We start from the raw sequence: 22,618 nt of genomic DNA on the forward strand, positions 1-22,618 counted from the left end.
ATGAATGTAAAGGCAGGGAGATAAAGGTGAACCTGTGAACAAGAGATCCCTGGATCTGAAGACAAGCAAACAAGGAAGGGTAGCTTACATTTCTGGTCTTTCCAGGTGACAGTGGGCTCAGGCCGGCCGACTGCCAGACAGTAGAGGTTTACATTCTCTCCTTCGTTCACGGAGACGTTTTTTGAGATGTTGACGATTCTGGCCGGCACTGAAAAACAAGATCATGCTATTAAAATACGACCTCAAAATCCCCTCTTTATTTCATAAATTACTGATGAGGTCTTTCCTTCCAGCCCATTAAGGTGTTTAAAATATGATCCAAATCCCTGCACCTTAAACAGACAGGCAATCAGCTGATTAATGATCTGTGCCTGAGTGCTTACTGAACTGTGCAACAATATGCTTGACCGTCTACTTAAAATGCACCGAATTCCAAATTGCTGCAAATGGGCATTGAAATCTCCTTCTTTTGACGTCTAATTTGATCTTTAAAGAAAAGGACATTTGTAAAAGTGGTGGTTGGTGGAATTTTTACTTCTACTCCTTAAGTAAATGACCACCCCTGAATACCATATTGCCCTAAGCACAAGTGTTGGGGTACTATGCGTGTAGTTAGTTTGATAACTAGATGGCCCTTGAATTTAAATGGCCCATTATCATTGTTTTTAATGAGCTTGGTCCTGAGATTGCTTTTTTTGCGAGACATCTACCGAGGCTCCTTTTCTCTATCTTGCTGGAGTTGAACACTTGCAGCGATAAAGCACAGATTGAAGTGGTGGTGTTAAGCTGCTCTTGCTTGATGCACTGACTTCAGGGTGTAATTATTTTGTGTGATATCAAGCTAGGGCTCCAATTGTAGGCGACTTGGAATTGGACACATAATTGGGTATATGTGGTCATCTGTGCCAAGCTTTGGACTCCGCAAACAATAGTGTTAGTTTGGCTGCAGTGCGATGTGAAATCTCTATCAGTAAAGCAGTTGACATTGTCTCTGCAACCTGTGAGCTGTGAGCCAAGGCCTTGTGTTTTTCATTCCAGCATAATGTACTGATTATATTCTGCTAAAAGTTCGCAGTTTCATTCTGCCAGTGATGTATAGCTGCAATCTGCACAACACATTCCCATATATGCATAAAAATTGACGCATGCAGGGGGAGAAACATCTGAAATCCATCCTCCGGGCAGTCGTGCGCCAATACATCATGTCGCTCAGGATCAGTCAGACTCTCACTCACTTAGCTGCTGACTTGATGACTGAGTCGTGGTCCTGCACTGCCAGTTATTTAGTCAGGCAGTTGGACAGCCTCCTGTGTACCTACTCAGCATACAGCCTCATCCATCTGATCTGACTAAATTTCTGTTTATAAAGACAAGTAATCTTAATGCGCCACACGAAAATAACAGATGGGCTCGAGCTCGGCTCTTGTTCCAACTGACTTTCTGCTTATCTGTCACCTGCACTGCACTTGCTTTACTGTAGCTGCATGCACACAAGCCAACTTTGCTTTCAAGACATCAGAAGATTGACTTTTCTATACAGCAAACCCCAACCTTGAATACTGAGATGCCTGAATGACAAAGTTGTCTGGTACAAATTTTAAGCATATATTTGACTATGATTTCACAGAGAAGAACATAGCAACACAGAAAACATAGCCAAAGGAAATCCTAATTGCCTCCCATGAAATCAAACCTCAGTCACACACAATAGACACCATAATGCTTGGATGAATACAATGTACATAATTAAACAATCTAGCGGATCCAGTACCATGGATACAGTGAAAAAACATTTTCTTTGTCTTACAGCTGCAGTGGCAATCAAATCTGCAGACTCTGGATATATTAACGAAATGATCCAGAACTGCTGAACGTAGTGAACACCCACTTAATAACGGATTCCGGTTCTGTCTCAATTTAGCTGCTGACCTTGGACGATGAGGTAGACATGGGCAATGCGCGGCTTGTTATTGGCCTGGAAGGTGCAGGTGTAGGGCCCTTCGTCGGCTATTTGCACTTTGTCGATGTGGATGGAGAAGTCGCTGTTGTTGCTGTTGACCAGTGTCACACGCTTGTCCAGCGACCACTTATCTGTCCCCGTGAAGAGGATATTCGAGCGGTTCAGCCAAGCCTTGTGGGTCACCTCCTCGTCAATCCGACACCTGTGAGACGACAGACAGTGATTAATAGGTGGGAGGCTTGTTTCAATTTATATATAGACAGATCATGACAGAGGAGTTTTACGGAATATTGTATACTGTATATTGGCCTCTTAAAATCATTTCATACTGCAATAAGTGGACATGGGTATAGATGTATATATAAATAACGGTTATAAAACACACATTAGGTGACTTAGTACGGTGCTGAGCATCTGTGAGCCACCAGAACAGGTTGTTGAAGCAAAGCATTTTAGAATAGATTTCCTAAAAACAATCCTTATTTTGGAGCGTTGACAATAAAGGGGAGTATTGTTTGTTCAGTTAGATAGAAATACTGTAACTGTGGCTTTGTCACACATAAATGAACAAACTTTTTATAGTACAACTGGATTACACAGGTAGAGCAAATATTTGGTTGAGGTCAGTCATAAAATAATCAACAGCTTGTGAGCAATATATTTCACAAAAACAAGTCATGGAGTTTAGGTACTTTGTTTGGTCAGTGATACAACTTTGATAATGATTGCAGGCCGAGACACATATATTTCCAGTACTGAGGTATTTCTCCTTGCTAAAACTGACTGAAACGTCACCAACTGGAAAATCAGACACATAATACAGATTTAAAATATTAATATGGTGTGATAAAACACAGTATTCACCTCTGCAGTACTCAAAGACATGGGACACCTCTGACACACTGTGATTTCAATTCTTAGCTTGGCCACTAGATGTCCTTACCAAGCTTTAGCTTGTATAATGATATGCCTCTGTAGTTCTCATGTTTAATTGATATGACCTGGATAAATATCACTGAGGTAAATCTTAGATCACTTGCCAAGTCAGTGGCAGCGACACCACAATGCATAACAACCACAGTGCAGGTAAGCTTGGAAGTCTTTAACAAACAGGCTACAAGACATGGACTGATGTTCAGGTTGAAGCATGACCTAGAAGCCAAACACTCCTGGCAGTTAGGGGAATGAAGGTGTTGCGAGGAGAGGTGTGAAGTGGAATGGCGATGCATCTAGAAGGACAAAGCATTACTCTAGCAAAAGCGAGCTGGGAAAGTAGGAAGACATTTATTTCTGCTCTTCGAAACAAATAGCAGTCTCCAAAAAGAAAAAAGAAAAAAAAAACATAGTAAACTTCAGCAAACAGTTTTGGTGCTGGGATGTGAAAAGATATTCATAGTTATTCTTTCATCAGGTATATCCATGACAGGAGTGAGAAACTTTGGAGGAGGCTCCAACCTGACAGTCGTGGCATGCTTTACAATATTCCAGTACATGTTTGTATAATCCTGGCTGACAGAATCATTCAGCAACACAATTATAAGTGTTGGCCTGTCCTAGATGCTTGTTCCAGGCTATAGTATGACTCATATGGAGGATTACGTGGAGGAACAGCTAGCCTAGTTTCTCAATGTCAGCAAAATATATTCCTATTACACTTTTTACACCCTAACTACTAGTATCTTGGTCTACATCTGTCTAACATGTTTGAATGCTGCTCTTGAGTCACCAAGAAATTACTTTGTAACAACAGCTACAGTTACTGTCAAGACAACTCATCTTACAGTCTGAGTATAGAACATTTAGGCACAATAGTTGCAAAGGTATTGAGAACATGTGAAAAACTGAATATAACCCAATTAAATATCTGTATTATGAATGCATAAACAATGTCCATATGTCAAAGAAGATGTGTACTATCTATCAATCACAAAATGAAGAATACATAGAAACACATGTATAAATATAAAAGGTATGCATCCATGCATTAGGAGAAAAAAGCAGACCCAGCGTCACACAACCATTCCCTGTAGATGATGTGCAGCAGGGTGATTCCTATTCCTGTCCATTAAACAGCGTGTTGGCAGCGAGTAGAAAGGACCTCCTGTAGCATTTAGGCAGACACCTCGGTGGAATCAGGCTGTGACAGAATGTGCTCTGCTGGTTTACCTCCGGGGCGTGGAATGGGTGTGTGGGATTTCCAGAAATGACTTTAGTTTTGGGAGAATTCTCCCCCTCTGTCACTTGCTGAATAAGGCCCATTTCAGTCCCGATGACGGAACTGGCCTTCATGATCAGTTTTATATTTCTGTTTTTGTCTGCTGTGCCAGCACCCTCTCCCCAGCACACCACACCAGGGAACATAGCACAGACCACTTCACTCTGATAGAACAAGCATAAAAGAGGCCTGTAGATGTTGAAAGACCTCAGCCTTCCTAAAAAAATATAAAATCTATTGTAGTGCCTCAATGTGTGTGGGAGCAGTCCAGCTGTACTCCTGGGTATCTGTAGCTGGAGACAAGTTCCAGCTCAGTGCCTTGAATAGTAACTAGAACTGGTTTGGGCCTCTTCCTGCTAAAATCCACAAGCATATCTTAAGGCTTTGTGATGCTGAGCTGTGGCGGATTGTGGTTTCACCAGTCCACAAAGTCCCAAATTATGCCCCTGTACCTGTCGTTACATCTTACCTTAATACATCTAACAACTACCGGATCATCTGAGAATTGCTGGAGAGAGATTATTGATCTATATTGGAAGTCTGATGTTCAATGAGTAAATAAGAATAGGAAGAGGACAGTTCGTTTTGAGGCGCCCACACTGCTGAGGACCCTTCCAGTGACAGCTGTGTAGCTGCACATACTGTGGTCTGCAGCTGAAATAATCCATGACCCAGGAGGCTATTTCTGACTCCACCTGCATCCTTCTTATCTTCTCATCAAACTGGATCATTATAAAATGTCCAAGAACATGGACCTCATAAGCGAGTGAGGATTTCACACAGCTGTTAAGAGCAGTCTAGTGCTAATTCCACCTGGTCCAGCCATTTCCACCTGCTTTAGTTCGTCCAGTTCCCTCTTGACCCAAGATGTGTTGAATGCCAGGTGTGAGGTCATCTGTAAGATGGTGGTGGATGATGTATGAGCCACAGGCTACAGATGTGGTGGTTTAGCACTGTCGTAAATGTTAAACAGATTCAGTTCGTCAGGTCCTGATCTCCATGAAACAGTGGTCCTTCTTCTGCTCTAGATGTGTGGTCTTCCTCACGCCAGTCCAATTGCTACATCACTGGTTCCAATTTGTTCCAATAGGCTTGTTTTCCCTCCACAATCTCCACCTTCAATTCTCTTTGCAGTGCCTTTGCTCTTTCATTGCCATCTGGAAGCCCCTTTCTTCTGGTTTACCAGTGTTTTTAGGATGCTAGTAACCAAGAGTTTATTGTTAGAAAAACACCAGATTTCTCTGCTGGGCATGTTAACATCAACACAGAAATCGATGCAGTCAGTGATACAACCTGTTCCTCCATAAATATCATCCCCATATGACTCACAGAAAATATTCCAGTCTGTTGTTTCCAGGCAGCATTGCAGAGAGTCCTCACTTCGTGGGAACAGAGTTTTGGTGGCTACTGGCATCTTTTTAACAACTGGGGTGTTGGTGGAAGAAAGATGAACCAGATTGTGGTCTGATTCCCCAGGGAGCGGTAGTGCAGTGGATTTGTACACATTTTTTTTAAATTAGCATATAAACGGTCCAGAGTCATATCTCTTCTAGTTGTGCACTGAAAAAAAAATAGTTTGAATGTGGGCAGTGTGTTGGAGAGAGTGGCACGGTTAATATCTGCAGACAGGAGAATGGATGCATCTGTGTATTTCACATGTAGGCTCACAACAGCAGCATGTTCAACGTCACAAGCAGCTTCCACATTTACATATAGGAGAATGTAAACAACAGTGGTGATCACTTCTAAGAAGATTCAATGTCCTTGAAGCATATTTATTACTCCATCTGTTGTTAATAAGCAAAACAAGCCCCTCCCTTCTTTTCGCCTGCCAATCGCTTTGGTGTCCCACACTGTCAGGAAGTCCCTCATGCAGATGCTACAGTTAGAGTTAGAGTCTTGTTTCTATGATGCTCATCAAGCTGCTTTCCCAAGATCCATCCTGTGTCCTGACAAAGGTCTCCATTCCTCTGTCTTGTTGGCCATTCAGTGAACATTTCCTCAAAGTTACAGAAGATTTAAAATTTCCCCTCCACGCACTCTTGGTTTCCTGTTTTTTTCCCAAATCATTCTTCAAATTGCCCGATATCTCCATAAGTTGCGTCTAATCCCCACAAGTATAGCAAACAGTGCCAGGTCTAGTACAGAGTAAGAGCAGGGAGTAGACAGTAGCCTGTATCCACTCCTCCACTTGGAAGTCATAATGTGGTTCTTGACAACACTAGGCCTGTGTCTCTAGTCCTCCCAAATGCCCTTCAAATGGCACAGTGCTTTATTCAAGCATGACACATCCTGTGCAGCGAGCACCCTGCTTTTTCTCATGGTTTAACAGTCTTTCCCACACTCAGTTTCCAATAATGGTTAACAGTTAAAAACAATCAAAACTTGTCCAAGAGACACGTTACCAAAGTTCACTGGGTCTTCACTTTCCTTATAGTGAGGATTTCTAGGTTCACCCACATGTGACCCTGCAGTCCCATTTGGTAGGTGAGCACATGGATCTAGAGCTGGTGCTGGTGCAGGATGAATCTTTGAGGTGCCACCACTGATGGTGGGTGAAGGGAGTGTTCAGTTTTCTGCCTTAGAACATCAGGAGATTGTCAGCTTGTCACTTGTCAGCTGATTAATCTGTCTGAAAGCATTGCATCTGTGTTTTTCAAATGCAGCATGAACATGTTTATTTTTTTCAAAAAATATTTGGATGCAGGCTGATGGTATAAACCTGCCATTAAGTAGCAATTTCAGGCAGCTTTGTCCTTCCCTTTCACTGTCTGCATGATGCCGTTTTAAAAATCCACTTCATTATGAGGAAAACCAATAACCTCGGAGCTAGCACTAAAAATTTAAACTTTTGCAGAGATTTTGAATTGTGCAGGAAGACAGCCCTGCATGCACCTGTTCCAAAAAACAAGATATCCAAGATCGCAATTGATTTAAAGAAATATATATATTTTTAAAAACCCTACAAATGAATAAATAAATAAAAACAAGCCACACTGTTTTTCCCCTATAGCAGAATGTCAGTGATGTGCAGCCAGACCATTGTGGACTAGGAAAGCAAAGCTACAGAGATTTTTAGTTTCAGCACCAACTGTGGCCACTTTCAGGTCTTAACCTTCTGCGCTACTGCTCCTTCAGACAATGGCATTTCTGTCCTCATTCTCTGCCAAAGGGATTTTTCTTGTCAAAAGACCTCTTTCCCATCCTGCACTTCTCATCTGGTCAGTAATCTTCCATCAGCTCTGCACAGGCATATAAATCCCATCACCACCACAAAGTGTTGCAAGAAGAGGTGTAAGCCAACACGGTGATGCACGCTGAGAACAAAACACTACAGTGGGAAAAGTGAGCCGAAAAAATAAGTGGCCAATTCTTTTGAATCTCAGAGCTCTTGAATGGATTGAATAGATTTAACAACAATGCATATGATTTTATTAAGACTGTTCAAACATAGTTCCACAATCAGCCATTAATAGTGAACATTCAAAATTAAAACATTTGTGCTTCCTTCTGTGTTTACCTTAAATATTTTACTACATCTACCACATCACCTGACAGGGGACTTTAGAATGTAATATTCTTTTAATATGTAATTTATTTTAATAAAACAAATGAACTTAACTTTAAGGAGAAGTGCAATTCTATTTGTAACCACTACTATTGTAAAATTAAATAAAATTAACAAAAAAACTAAATAGTGTGTGATTAATGTCCACTTCTATACACAAAAGGACTGCCATGTATTCAGGGTGAGAACTAGTTCTTCCTAACAGAAGAGAAACCATTTCCTTGATTCATTAGTTGTCTATTTGTGGCTGGTGAGTTTAGATAGAGAGACAGCGAAGTAAGCTATCCCCTCATAAAAATTCATTATCTGTGTACAAACGCGGTAATAATCTATTTTTAAAATTAATCACTTCTTTGCTGATGATGTTGCTACAGGACTGCAAGCCCAGAGGAAATGAGCACCATAATAGCATCAAATGTGCTTCTTCTTAATGGCCCGCATCAAAGCCAACACAACAGCATTGTCTCAAGCATAACAGAAGTATTTGTGCCACTTGGGCAAAAGTGATTTTTACATTAAAATGGAGTTTATTTATAAAGCTCTTTAGTCTTTTGTTTGACAGCTGTTTGCTGTCTACCGCTGATTAAACTTGCACACACATCTGATTGCAAAAATATGTCTTTACAACTGCACTGATGGGAGTTCTAAAAACCATCTAAAACACACTGTAATCAACACAGGGACCACAGTTTGCAGCCAGAAATAAAAGTGATGCGTTTAATGCAGCACTACTGCACAGCATTTGTGACATAAAAACTGTAAAGAAAGAAAAAAGTCACCTTGAGAGCACGGATTTTAAGTGCATTCAGTTTGTGGTTTTACATGTGAAAAATAAATCCTTTTGATCTGAACAGCATTAATAGAACAGCTTCAAGTGATATGTGTTGATGACAATACAGTTCAGCATTGCGGTTTAGATTTCCAACTTTGAAAAAGACTTGCGACCAAATATTAAGGTTACATCAAATATTGATGGAACCGTACTTGGCTTCGGAATAGCATATTTCATTTTAGCGGAAGGCTCACTCTTGTTTCAAGGGGGTAAAAGGGACAAAAGGGGAATATGTTTAGAGTTGGTGGTGAGAGGTGCAGGCTTAAAAGTGATGAAAGTAATGTTGACTTTCTTCTCTTTTTTTTTGCACTGCTGAGTGTTCTGCCAAGCCAGGTCACATCCACGCAAAGGGAAAAAAGCAAGTTGGCTGTTTTTCTGCTTGGTTGGGAGCCGGGAAAGCTGTGATTTCAACTTTATCACTCACACTTAGGCAGGTGTGGTTGGACAGAGAGGAGGTCCACCCACAGAGCAGACCCAAGCATCATTAGTGTTAAATCTGTGTAAAAAGAAAAGGTGACTGCAGAAAGGGTAGAAGACTCCAGTGACAGATATTATTCATTTAGATAGGGTAGACAGAGTTGGAAAAATATGCCACATGGTAGGATGCCTAATCGAAGTTATGCGACAGACTTGGCAAATTAACCAACGTGACAGGTGGAGGGGCAAACATGTTTTTCCTGTAATCAGTCGGTGCAGGTGTAGGATCAAGAGTTACCTCAAAGTGACGCTTTCGCCTTCCAACACTGTAATGTTGTCCGGCAGGTGTCCGAATTCTGCTCCGTGCACACAGGACCCTGCCAAGAAAAACGAGAGAAGTGTGCAATGAGCATCCAATAATGGTACCAGACGCTCCACTGGTGTTCATCAATCCCAGGTCAGCTGCTCGAAAAGATCCACTACTTCCCCAAATCATTCGGGGCAGGGATGTGTCCTGCATCCTGCTTGGCTTATTTCTAAAGGGAAAGTAATAAATATACTAAACAAAAGAGTCACAATGTCTGCACTGACCCCCATACTTGAATAATGATTCGGTTTTACCCTGCATTCTGGTGGGATGTGCGTTCATTGAACAGCGCTGATAATGAGCCAAGGGAAGAGGATTCACGCGGAGCTGGCGGAGCGTGAAATGAAGGGACAGCAACGGTAACAGAAGGGATGCTCATTCTGCCTACCAATACATGCTCGCACAGACACACACACACATGTACAGAAGAGGGGCACATGCCTACAAAAGCACAAACATATATTTCAATCTTGCACAAGAACAGACACACATCCTGAGAGCTAATGGCTGAAGAGGAAACACAGGCTTGGCATCTGCGAGTGTTTGACACGTTCAGGTGAGACAAAAAAAAAACAAAAAACAGACTGAAGTCATTTTTTGCGAACTTGCTTGGACTGCAAACAAAGATAACTAAAGATCTTATATGCTGGCAGCAATATTGCCTACCGAGGCAGTCCACTCCTCAGTAAGAGACTCGGCCCTGTCCATCCACACTCTGCCAAAACACAGCATGACACCAGATACTGCAGCTTGAGTTCCCCCCTCCATCTCTGACAATCTTTTCTTCCCTCTGCCTGCAAGATGACCTCAATATCTCAATAGGCTTTAGCTCCTGTCTAGCCTTGAGGTTTAATAAATGGTGACTTTATGAAACGAAGCTGCTGCAGTCAGGTGCTAAGAAGCCCCTCAAGGTTGGTTAAATAGCCTCACAAAGTCAGAGACATGTTAAGCATACCATATGAGAACTTCCTAAGAGATAAGACCCAAAAATGACAGCAATGCACCATTAAATGGATCGGAAGTGTGGGTTTTAAATTAAAGGAGAGCCTTTGTGGAATCACAGTTTGATTACAAAGAATAATGAGAGCGGCTTCCAACTTATGATGTGCATCATGGATCGCTAATCAAAAGGTTTCCCAATTGCGTAGCAGCAAGTCTTGACAACTATACTAAAGTATAGTTTTGTTTGCCATTTCTGTGAATCTCGGTGTGGTTTGGTTGATCTGCATGCTCGTGCTACGATGAATATGAACTTTACCCATGCATGTGTATGCTTATATTCATGTGGGTATGATTACGTGTACACTCCACTGCATGTGTTTTATGCTCATGGTGCATAAAAGCAGCAGTTATTCTGTCTAGGTGTCTGTTGCTCCTGGGTGTGAACGTGTGCATTGGTTTACTGACATACTGACAGTGAACAAGAAAACAGGACAAAATAATGACGCTGCAAAAGAAATTTGGCCCTGAACATCTCCCACTAAATACTGTAATCGCATTAATGGGTGCTGCTGCTGCCATGCTATCTAGGCTGACCAAGGGTCCAAGAACTGGCTCCATCTCTCTCTTGGAAAGCCTTGGAGGAGGGGAGTAGCACATTAGCTGTTGTGTCCAGTGCTCAAAAACTGTCACAAGCCTTTGTTTATCTGTGCTTTTTTTTTTTTTTTACTATGGAACAATTTTGCATAGCATTGCTGTGCTCATGCGGCCTGTCTTAGACTCAGAGTTCTCAGCTCAAGCTCTCAGCTGTTCCCTTTCAAGTGCTCTTTACTCTACACACTAGACTTTATTTAGGTTAATTCTATTCAGTTCCAGGGCTTGGAGACGGGTGTGACATGCTGTCATAAATACACTACTCCACATACGCAATTACAGACACACAGAGAAAAGACGCTCGCGATCACATAATGTAACTACAGGGTAACACACGCGACTCGCACATCATTGAATGAATGATGTATGCTGAATGCTCCAAACAACACTGCGAAGGTTACAAACCGGCGGGGAGCTATTCCCTTTTCCCTACTCAATTCCCATTTTCACAGCTCGATTGGCACCTTGCATTCTAAAACCTGTATCACCCTGCCTCTGCTCCCAAGTGCCACACAACATGATAACCGAGTCAACACATTCACCCTATGCTTCCTCTCCCCCACTGGATTGCAGGACGAATCCCAGACAGACATACAAGTTTAGGCGCACACATGCCAAAACACTCATCGATTAAACCAAACGGTGGAGAAGAAGGAGTTCACGGTGTGAACAAACATAGAAAAGACTCACATTCCCTGTGGAAAACACAAATGTAACACAAAAGTTGAAATTCAAACAGAGGAAGACACAAGAATATTTAGAATTCACTCTGCTTGATTCCTCCACATATTTTCTACTTTATAACCCTCTTTGGTTCTGTCACTTAATACTACAGGACCAGCATCTGTATTTGAATGACTTGAGACGACCTCGCCACTGAGACACAGGTGCCCTCAGGGTAGTGCGAGGATTTATGCTGAAAGAAGTTCTATTATTATGGACTTGACAGGTGGACTATTCAGATTTGATAGCAAGATAATGTCAAATACCTAATGAAAACTTACACACATGCAGTATTTAGAAACAAGCGCTTTTGGTTTTTTTTTATTATCATCGGAAAATGACCACATTTGAGGGTTTTATGATGGATTTCTAAATCTGACAACTGTGCTTATTTTCCATACTAAATGAGATCTTGAGCCCAAAATTAAGGAGCATGGTGTTTTGTTTCAATACTATTGCGCCTTGCAGCTGACAATACTGGTGTGAAAATTTGCCAGAGCAGTCTATATATATATATATATATATATATATATATATAAATCCTGTGATACATTGTTTATTCATGGAGATAAATAGTGTTCCTGTGGATGAAGGAATGTGAAATGTGCATCTGCGGCATCGAGTGGGTGTTGGGTGTAAAACAAAATGCAAACATCATTTGACTGAATGATAGGATGTGTCTCCCACTCATTATTTATTCCTTTCAGGCAATTAATTCAAACGTTGCCGGCCAAACACACCGGACATGATCAAACAGAACAATAATGAGGCCAGAGTGCGACCGGCAGCGTGCCGTTGCATGGCCAGGACAGGATCCTCAGACGTCACTTTCAATTTCTGAGTTAGTCTCAGCTTTATTGATCCCTGCCTCAAATTCTCCCTCCTCTTTGCTCCCTCCAGGGGCCCAGCAGGCAGGCTGAACTGCACCCAACAGGATTATTCAGGAGTCTTGCCCATTGACACTCCAGAAAGGAAGGTACTTGCCAACAGGGAAGCTTAAACAATTTGCTACCCTGCAGACTCTAAATGTGGAAACATACACACAAGAAAAGCTTTTTGTCTTTACCGACTTAGCACACTAAAAAAAAAACAACAAAAAACAAAAAACGTGAAAGAAAAAAAATGGTGAGCTTACAAAAACAAAACTGAGCTGGGCCTGAATGATAAATCACCATGCAGAACAGTGCTGGACAGTGTTGGTGGTGAACACTGCAGTGGCCCCTGGTGTTGGTGTGGACACTGGCATACTGAATTTCCCTGCTCTCGCCTGTCTACAGCAGATACAGTCTGGTCTGGCTACTGGTATATCTTGTCCTTGCTATGACCTGCTTTGCACACAAATGGATCCCCCACCTCCATATCATACATGCACATGAACAGGCACAAACACAAATTTGAATGCTGTCCAAATTACCCCCTCCAGCCACTGCCTCCACACAGTGTTGAGCCCCGAGTCAAGATTTGTGAGAGAATAAAATTTTATGGACATGCCTGAAGGATTACACACAGGAAAACACTGGCCTAGCAGACAATTAATTCACCTACACCACCTTCTTCCTTCTTGGTTCAGTTGTTATGCACTCTGCAAAAGCAGAAACCTGTTTTGCTCATCTGTGGATAGCACTTAATCTGTTGGCGCTCCATATGTAGACGTTCACATAATTCCCACCACTTGTGGTCCACAGTTTTTATCTCCGTGCTCTCCTGCCTTGTGTCTTTTGTCTGTAAAAGCATCGCAAGGCTGCTTGCTCAGTACCCACGAGACATCTATTATGTGATTTGTATTCTCTTGACTTTTACATGCGCCTGTTTGTAATTGCACTTGCTACTGGCAGACACTTATGAGTAGAGCTCTATTGAGTGGTACAAGTTTAGCCCGCAAAGTCCTTGAAAGGCTGTCTTTGTACTGTTCATCTATTTCACATTGCACTTGACGATCAAATAAACACAGGGAGGAGGGAAAGCTACTTCTGAAAAGCTTGATTGGCGTCAAGACGGATAACGGCAGAGGCTATAATGAAACCCATAACAATAATCCGTTTTAACCAGGGCTGCTGTGGTCTTGAAATTGAAAGAAGAAGGAGAGAGGTATCGCACAAGGTGGAAGGGAAAGGTGAAGATAGATAGCCAGGGTGAGGCGAGGTCCCGGAGAGGAAAGTCACTGAGAATGAAGAACAGCTGTAGTGGAATATGGATTTAGAGAGAGGTAACTGCAGCAGCACAAGTAACAGCAGTATTAGGTGATAATAGCAGAATAGGCTATAGTAGTAGCAATAAGAGAAAGCAATAGAGACGCATCAATATGAAGAGGAGAGAAAAGTGCAAGGACAGAGTCAGTAAAGCTGAAGTAGAGAGCAAAACAAAGGAAAGACACGCCCGCATAATTAACACCGGCATGCTGCAGCCAATTAAATATTTACAGAGGCACCTTCCTTCGACACCTTGATGATGAAGAAAGGCAGCCCGAGGATTATCAGATGCCAGGAGCCGCAGGCAGGAGACAAGGGGTTGGGGATGGAGGATTAAACATTAACCGGCACCGATACCCCTTTCTCTTCCTCGTCTGATCCCATTAACTCTGGCCGGCTCAAATCCAACCTCATGTCCACCTCTCTGAAACCCACTTCTTCCTGCCCTCATCCTCCTTCTCCTTCATTCCACTCCTTATTCAGCCCCTCTCCTCCCTATCAATGAAATCCCCGACTCTCCTCCTGGCTGCTTCCACCCTCAGCACCACCTGTCAGGGACAGAGCAACAGGAGAGCAGGGGGAGAGTGATGGGCAAGCAGCGAGAAACCACCTGGATGCCTCGCTCAAACAGCCCCAACAAGATGGATATGCAGGCCGCTTGCTTTTCACAATTGCCGGTGAAGCAAAAATGGATGTCGGTGGGATTCCACTTGACAGGAAATCTTAGAAATGTCAGAGAAGTCACGGTGAATGAATTGTTTTGAATCTGTCTGGTAATGTCATTTTTTCCTCCTCTCAGACCAAATGTTTTATTTTTCTGTTGGAGGAATGCGGTTGAATGACTAAAATGAGTCTTTACGTGACTGAGGTTTATTTTGGCATCAGGTGCTCTGGGAAGCTCATTCTGAGGCATCGAGAGGAATAGTTGGACGTTTAGCTGCTCATCGTTCAAGGTTACGTATTTAGTTAGTCCTATAGGGCCCAGATACTGTTCTGGCACACACACGACTGCTAACACAGCTTGATCTCACATGCAAGCCAAGACAATCAACATTTACAGAGAAGCAGGTCATCACCCTCGGGTGTCTAACTTGGCCTTAGCAAGGATACGACATCGGCCCCTTTTTATTGCCCACATGCCGCATCCACAGTTCTGCCTCTGGTCGCCTCCCTCCCACTCAGCATCTTCCTCTTTCCCTCCCTTCCCCCGGCACCGTCCCACCTACTAATCCCTCTTCACACATCAATCAATAGAGCACTGCAGAGTGCACAGAGCCATATAGTACTCAATGCAGCAGTTGTACAACTTCAATGGGCAGCCACAGATCTTTACCATTGAGTCAAGCATGGCTGGGGAGAAAAGCCGAGCGTGCTAAAACCAGGGACGAGCCTCACTCCGCTTTCTTTTACCCCCTATTTTCCTTGGACTGATGCCTAAACCCCTTAGCAGTCTTGAAATCAATATAGTAGTTAAAGTGTTACTTCCTTTCCCAGTGAGTACACACACACACGCCTTACACAAGGCCCTGCAGACTCCCCTAAATACACCCTGTACACTGGTAATTTGACAGGTTTGTGGGCAAGTGCTGTCACTGCTTTAAAAGAGGTTTAAAATACTGATTCACCCCAAGTAGCTGTGCATCAATCATCCGCTGACAAGAACATATTTCACAAGCATCAAAAGGGATATAATACCTGCGGTAAATGCAACCTAACAGCAGCATGGTGCCTTCAGTGGCAACAAACATACCAAAGTTGTGAATGCACAGTTTAGCGTAAAGTTAAGTACATGTGTGTGGTAAAGCATTCAGTAAAAGGAACGATCTGTTGGAAATGCTTCCATTACATGTCCATGTCACAAAAGAATAGTTAAAATCGGTTTATTTAAGGTGCTCCCAGATAGAGTTGTATATTCTTTCAGTGCCTCAAACCAGTTTTTTTGAAGCCATACAAACTTGAGTGCTAATAATTGAAATGCCTTTTTTTGTGCTTGTTTCTATATTTTGAAACCTGTCGTGTTTACTTGTTCTATTAGTTTTCTTCTTTTTGCTGATGGTTGATGCACTATACATCGATGTAAAACTCTGCAGGGAACCTTAAGTAGGAATATTTTTCTGTTGTGTTATCCAAATAAATACTTATATACATGGATAAGGTGGAGTTTTGCTTAGGTTTATGCACAAAAATAACTATGGCGTCTGTTTACCATGCCAGTAATTCAAGCTTTAGGGATGACTTTGGTCTGTACAATCCGGGGAAAATAGCAGATCATTATAAAAAAAGATGGCCACTTTAGTTTATTTATTTAAAAACAACTCTGCAGACTACTAAAAGCAATCACTTTCAAAGTCTGCAGAGAGAAGTTCCTGTGAGCGAGCAGCTATGCTCCAAAATATAGTTCCCTTTGTAAACAATTGCTGTGTTTTTCTTTGCCTCAACTTACATGAAGTTAGCCTTAGAAAATGAAGTGCTCTGGACCAGCTTTACCCTTCAGATTCTGGATGTTTGTTGTCCAGCTCAGCAGAAAGTCTCCAGTGCCATCGGTTATTGAGTGCGTTCAGTGCATTACTGAGCATTGACCACCAGCCTCTCACAGTTCTGTCAAGGGTAATCAGCACCTTGTTGTCACAACTGAATGGGTAATGTTAGTGTCCAGCGTTGCCTGCATACATACTGCTGTATATTTTTCCTGTCCTGAACACTACTAAGGGGTGTACTACGAAGCGTGATCAACACTTTCTTTCTGTTAGCTGTCTTGACAAACCCTAAAAACCTTAATTAGAGATAGTGGATATCACAACAGCGGTTATCGACTTCCTTTGTTAACCCAGGATTTCTTCTTCAGGCCGCAAGCCTAAAATTAAAGTGGGAGTTTAATGCGTCATCTAATTCCTCTTTTGCACAAAATAACCGATTGTGTTCCGCCTACATCAGTCAAGGCAAACAGGTTGTTATACGAGAGCTCTGTGAAAAGATAAAAAATATATTCAGGAGAGGAATGCTGGTTGAAAATTTGGTAAGTTACTTTATGTATTTTACCATTTGCCTGATGCTTTTTTTAAAAAAAAATTTAACACAATAAAGGACACACAAAACTGTGCAGTCTTGATTGAACATTTTTTTGTGGAAAAATACCAACAGACTAATGTCTTTTCTGACCCATTTTCTATTAACTGCAGTACCAGCAGTGTAAAATTTTCTTGGCAAGAAATGAGGACCAAGCATACAAACATATTTCTACATTTTCTGCATCATCAACTGAATACATGCCGGTTCCCTTGGCAACATGAAGGCTACAGTTTACACAACTGTGATTAGACGGCTTTGTTCAGTGGCATTACTAACATTCAGCTCAACAAGTTACATAGATAACGCTTTGGCTGACAGTCTCGGTGGCTCATAGAGACTGTTGTTAGCAAAAGAAATGGTAAAAGGGTGGTGCATCTTCCAGGCTGAAACATCTTACTCTAAACAGAAACTCACTTGAAGCAGGTTAGCTGTGCAGCATAAGTTACCGTGGTGATCTAACTGGTTTTAAAGGGAATCACCTTTGTAGCACTGAAAATGCGGCATATCTCCCATACCCTTTGCTCTTGCTTCATAGTGCACCTTCACACTTGTCACACTGATCAGGCTCTGTCCTAGAAATTGTAAATTTGTCAAAATGACCATGTGCAACAACTCCTGTCTTATAAAAATTGCTCTCTGACTGCGAAAGTGATCGCTCCTGGTAATCTGTGGAGCTCCACTCAAATTATTTGCCTATTTTTTGTCATGAAGAAATAAATAATCCAGTGCAACGGTGTGACTCCATGATGTGCTTTTGAACAATAATGATGCTCTATAACACAGGAGGATACCTTAAATATTTGTTAGTTTTGATCTTTTCTTGGGATTTGTTCACAGTAAGACAACCATAAAACATCACCAAACCCCTCCTTGAACCAACACTGAATGTTAGTAGCAAACTGGGAACAAACAGCAGTCGTCTGCGTCTCCAACTCTGTCCTTTACACCAAATGGAAGAGAGTCCTGACTCCTACAGCTGCTGCAGGGGGTTGTCATTTAATTGCCATTTGCTTTTGGCATTTGCTGAAATGACTGATGCGCTGTCATTTTTCTTGGGAGGACAATCTCGCAAAGTCACGCAATATGTAATTTTGATGCCCTGAACTGTATTTCACTGTTAAGCACTACATGAGACAAAACTCTTGAATAAAACAAAAACCTCCAGGGACTAATTTTCATAGTTTTCAATCATGATTTTCACCAAGATGCAACTTTATTTGAAGTCTTTGCCCAGTCTGAAGCTATAATGGTAAAATATTTTAATAATAAATACATGTATTAATAAATCCATGTAGTAAAACTCTTGACATGTTGTTGTGTTCCATATTTTTTATTACTTATGGGAGCTCCATTTATAGGCTCCTGTGACACTGAACAAATATTTCCAGCCATGCGGTTTAGCTCCCAGCACTGCGGTGAGGCTTACCCTATAGTTTACACTTGAGCCTCTAAGAGTCTACAATAAAAACAGCAATTACCGGCTGATAGTGACAGGAGACAAAGAAGTGTAATAGCATGGGAGCAGTTATTTTCAATAGGACCATTGGCTGTAAAGTGGAGTCAAAAGGAATGAGGCATCAAAAAGTCAGTTGAGTGTTTGGCCAGTATGTGTGTGAAATGGATGACCAGGCAATACAAGCTGCCAATGGTCATTTATGACTCACTTGAAAAGTAGGACTAATGAGAAAAACAGAGTTTGACGAGAGCCTGGGAATTATTGCCACTGTTGATAATCTAGACACTGAAAGAGCTGAAATCATGCAGTTTCCACGAAAGACAAAAGATTACGCGCCAAAAATGCATTCAGTGAATTTTGAACAAAGTCTCGAGTCATTGTGGAGCTGAATAAAAGATTTCATTTGGCTTTTGTTTTTTGCATGCATAAGCCTTTACAGCAAGCAGCACCACCACTGACTTAGCTTATTAATTTTTTCCACCGCCATTCATTTCATTCTGATAATGTCACATTTCTGTGGAAATATGCAAAACATGTAATATACTCAAACAGAGCAATAAGACCAGTTAATTGTAATGACTGAATGGAGAACAATTAGCTGCTGACTGAAGCCACCATGGTAATGAGCAATCTAAAATAAGTCATTCTCTCTCTGAGCCTTTTGCAAACAGCAACACAAGAGCAAAAACATTTTGGCAACAACAAATCAGCAACATTTTTACATCAAGCTCATTGAATGCAAAAACAACTAAGCACGCTGCTAGAATGAGATGCTTCCAAGTGCACCTGGGTTATATTTATGCACAATGAAGTCATGTATTTGTGTATGCAGCCTGTGTATTTCCTTGGGATGACTGTTTAAGCGGACATTTCTGAGCTTGCGTAGGCTCATCGTAGCATGCATATGTTTGTTTGTGTGTGTGGGCTACTGTGTTCTGAACCCTGCATGTCCAGGGGTCTTGCTGGCCGCACCACAGGGGGTGATAAAAGAGTGAGGATGAAAGCAGGAGATCCAAGCTGGAGGATAAAATAAAAAAAGGATGGGAGTGCAGGTTGCAGGGAAAGAAAGGGGAAGTAGTGTAGGGCAGGAGAGGGGGAAGAAGGTGAGGGCCAGAGCCCAGGAGCACGGCGCTGTCAGGATAATTCACAGCAGCAGTACTTGCTGCGAAGAACAAAACAGAATTACCTGAGGGAACAGAAATCCGCTAACACCTGCTTAGGAGGGAGCTCCTGAGGGACAGAATGGGAGAAGGAGCGAGAAAAAAAAAAAGAGGGAGGCATGGTGCAGTGCACTGAGGCGCTGGCAAGTACAGATGAAGTAAGCATCAGCATGAATGTGTGTGTGTGTGTGTGTGAAAGAGAGAGATTGAGATTGAATGTGAGTGTGTATTTGCAAGCTTGTGTAAATCTGTTTGCTGTGTGCATGTTTTTAAATCTGTGTGTGTGTGTGTGTGTGTGTGTGTGTGTGCCTGTGTGTATGTTTAAATGTGCATTTTTGTGCACGTATTCGCACACTTCCGTCTGTTTGTGTGCGGTTAGATTCCGCCTGGCTGTGCCCACAGCCATCCTTACAGCTGTGGATGGGGTTCATTTGCATTCTGAATCGCAGCAGCTCTTGCCATTGTTGTTCCTGCTGTGACTTGTCGCCGCTAGATCCTCCTCACATATCCGCTGTTGCCAGTTGCGCCTGGCTACAGATGTGCAGGAAAGCACACGGCGGATATTCAAACCCCCACCACAAGCTCAGGCCTTGGTCTATAAGTTAGAGGGAGGTTGGTTGACGTCATTTTCCTTTTTAAGCTACCTGATTCACAAGGCTAGAGTGTATTCTCCTTCAACAAATCTCACAGCCCCCGTCTCTTCCTGTCTGCATCCCTGTCTCACACCAGATGGGAGCCGGATGACTCCCCTGCTAACTTTTGGCACCACTGGCGTGCTGCTGCTGCTCAATTGCAGAGAAGCATCTACCCATTCCCTAGACAGCATGATAATCGTGCTCATGTTGCCTGTTTGCCCTCTTCATCATGTTGCGCAAAGAAGGGAGTTGAGAATATTCCAGACTTCGAAGACAAGTCTGCCCCCCTTTTCACCCTCCAGTCTCCTCTTTCAGCCTGGGTGACGGTATGCTTTTGGTATTTCTTTAGAGAGGCCAGTGCATTAGAAAAGAGCAATCGATAGAGTGCCCATTTAATCTTTACGGCTGAGCAAAACTGAGACGGATCTCGTGTATGACATGCAGACAAAAATACTGAAAATGAAAAACAGAGAGATGAGAGGTAAGAGGTAAAGGTGAATTAATGTGTCATAGTCTGTTTGAGGAGGAAACAAGCATGCAGCCAGTTACTCGAGGCGAAGCTAAGCTGTGTGTTTATGTCAGCCCTGGTGGACTCAGCCACTTATAAATCTGCTGGCTCATGTTCCTGATGAAGCTGTTTTACCAAAGCCGGAGGCTATCAAGGAATATGAGGAAATCAGGAGCATAACTAAAGCTGTGACAGAAGTAATGTGTAATTAAATACAATGCCACTGGCTAATTTGCCTTTCATTTATCTCTACACATCAGTTTTTTTTTTGTGCGTGTGTGTGTGCTTTCTTATTGTGTTTTCTTGCAGAAAGGGTTGTATAACTCCTTTTGTAGAGGTTATTAATCTTTCAGTGCACTGTTACAAACATAAACAAATTCCTAAGTTACCATAAGTTATTAGAGGGCCGTCTCCTTGGAGCTGTTTGAATTGGATTAATGCTCCTTCATGTGGAGCGTTGAAAATGATCCCCGGTTCCTCTCTCCCTTATGTGTGAGCTGCATAACAGTTTTACTACTGCGCCACGAACATACACAAGCATATGAAGATGGCAGACAGTGCTTATGCATATGCATAGAACCACAAGAAAATGTAAAGGCGGGTACTACCTACAGCCATAGTCACACATTCTAACTGGCTCTGCCACCTTGACAGTTATAACTGTTGATAGCAAGAGAAAAAGGAGAATAATTTATTTTTCGAGTGTCTTACAATTTACAGCCTACAATGCACTAGGGAACAATGGAGCATTAAGAGGTAACCATCTTCCAGAGACATAAATTGAAATATTAATAATAAAACCTGCACAGCTGCCAGGATGTATTGCAAATGTCAAAGACTGTGTAAAAATTAGCGCTTACTGCAATGACTCGTGTGATAGTGAAAGCATGCACCGATCAGCCACAACAATAAAACCACCTGCCTGGTACTGTGTGGGTCTCACTCATGTGGCTAAAGCAGCTTTGACCTGTTAAGATATGGGCTGCACAAGACCTCTGAAGGTGCCCTGTTGTATTACACACAAAGGTGTTAGCAGCAAAGGCCCGAGGTTCAATAAATTGCAAGGATTGGAGCTGCTTTTAAAGCATATCCCAGAGATGCTCAATTGGATCAGGTCTTGAGGCCATCTCAGAACACTCTTTGTCATGTTTCTCCAACTGTTCCTGAACAATATTTAAAGTGTAGCAGGGTGCACTATCCCGCTCAAAAGGTCACTGGCAGCAGGGAGTACTGGGGGCGTATGTGGTCTGCAGCGATGTCTAGGCACAGGCAATTTGTGTCAGAGTAACATAAATACTAATGCCAGGACCAGAGGTTTGCAATAGAACATTGTCCAAAGCATCACACTGCCTCTGCCAGCTTCCCTTCTTCCCATAGAGCATCTTGCTGCAATCTCTTCGCCATGATAAACATCACACACGTCCAAATGATGCAAAAGGAAATAAAAAAAACAGGCCACCTTCTACAACTGCTCCATGGTCCAGTTCTGATGCTCACATGTCCACTGGAGGTACTTTCAGGGTTGGACAGGGGTCAACATGGGCAATCCGAAGTTCTGCAGCCTCATGTGTAACAAACTGTGATGCTCCGCTTGTTCTGACACCTTTCTATCATATCCAGCATGAAGGTTTTCATCAATTTGTACTATAGTTGCTCTTCTGTGGGGTCAGACCACAAGAACCAGCCTTGTACATCAGTAAACCTGTGCATCTATGGCGCTTTTGCTGTTCCCAGTTCACCAGGTCCTTCTGTGAACATTTTGTAGGTACTAACCACTACATACCAGGAAAGCCCCAGCAGACCTGCTGCTTTGGACATGATCTGACCCAGTTGTCTAGTCCTCACATTTTGGCCCTTCTCAAAGTTGCTCAGTTCAAAAGTCAAGTCAAAGTCAGCTTTATTGTCGGTTCTACTACATGTGTACAC

General features: G+C 42.3%; 1 protein-coding gene across 1 annotated transcript in view; it reads right to left on the reverse strand.

Annotated features, from left to right (window-relative positions):
- iglon5 (IgLON family member 5) overlaps positions 1-22,618 on the reverse strand; it is a 99,009-nt gene that overhangs the window by 13,649 nt on the left and 62,742 nt on the right. The window contains exons 2-4 of the mRNA XM_022205502.2: positions 9,291-9,369; positions 1,930-2,162; positions 89-208 (exon numbers count right to left, since the gene is read on the reverse strand). Coding sequence (XP_022061194.1) covers positions 89-208; positions 1,930-2,162; positions 9,291-9,369 — 432 coding nt within the window. The remainder of the gene's footprint in view (positions 1-88; positions 209-1,929; positions 2,163-9,290; positions 9,370-22,618) is intronic.

Source organism: Acanthochromis polyacanthus, chromosome 12 (assembly GCF_021347895.1).
Source record: "Acanthochromis polyacanthus isolate Apoly-LR-REF ecotype Palm Island chromosome 12, KAUST_Apoly_ChrSc, whole genome shotgun sequence".
NCBI lineage: Eukaryota > Metazoa > Chordata > Actinopteri > Pomacentridae > Acanthochromis > Acanthochromis polyacanthus.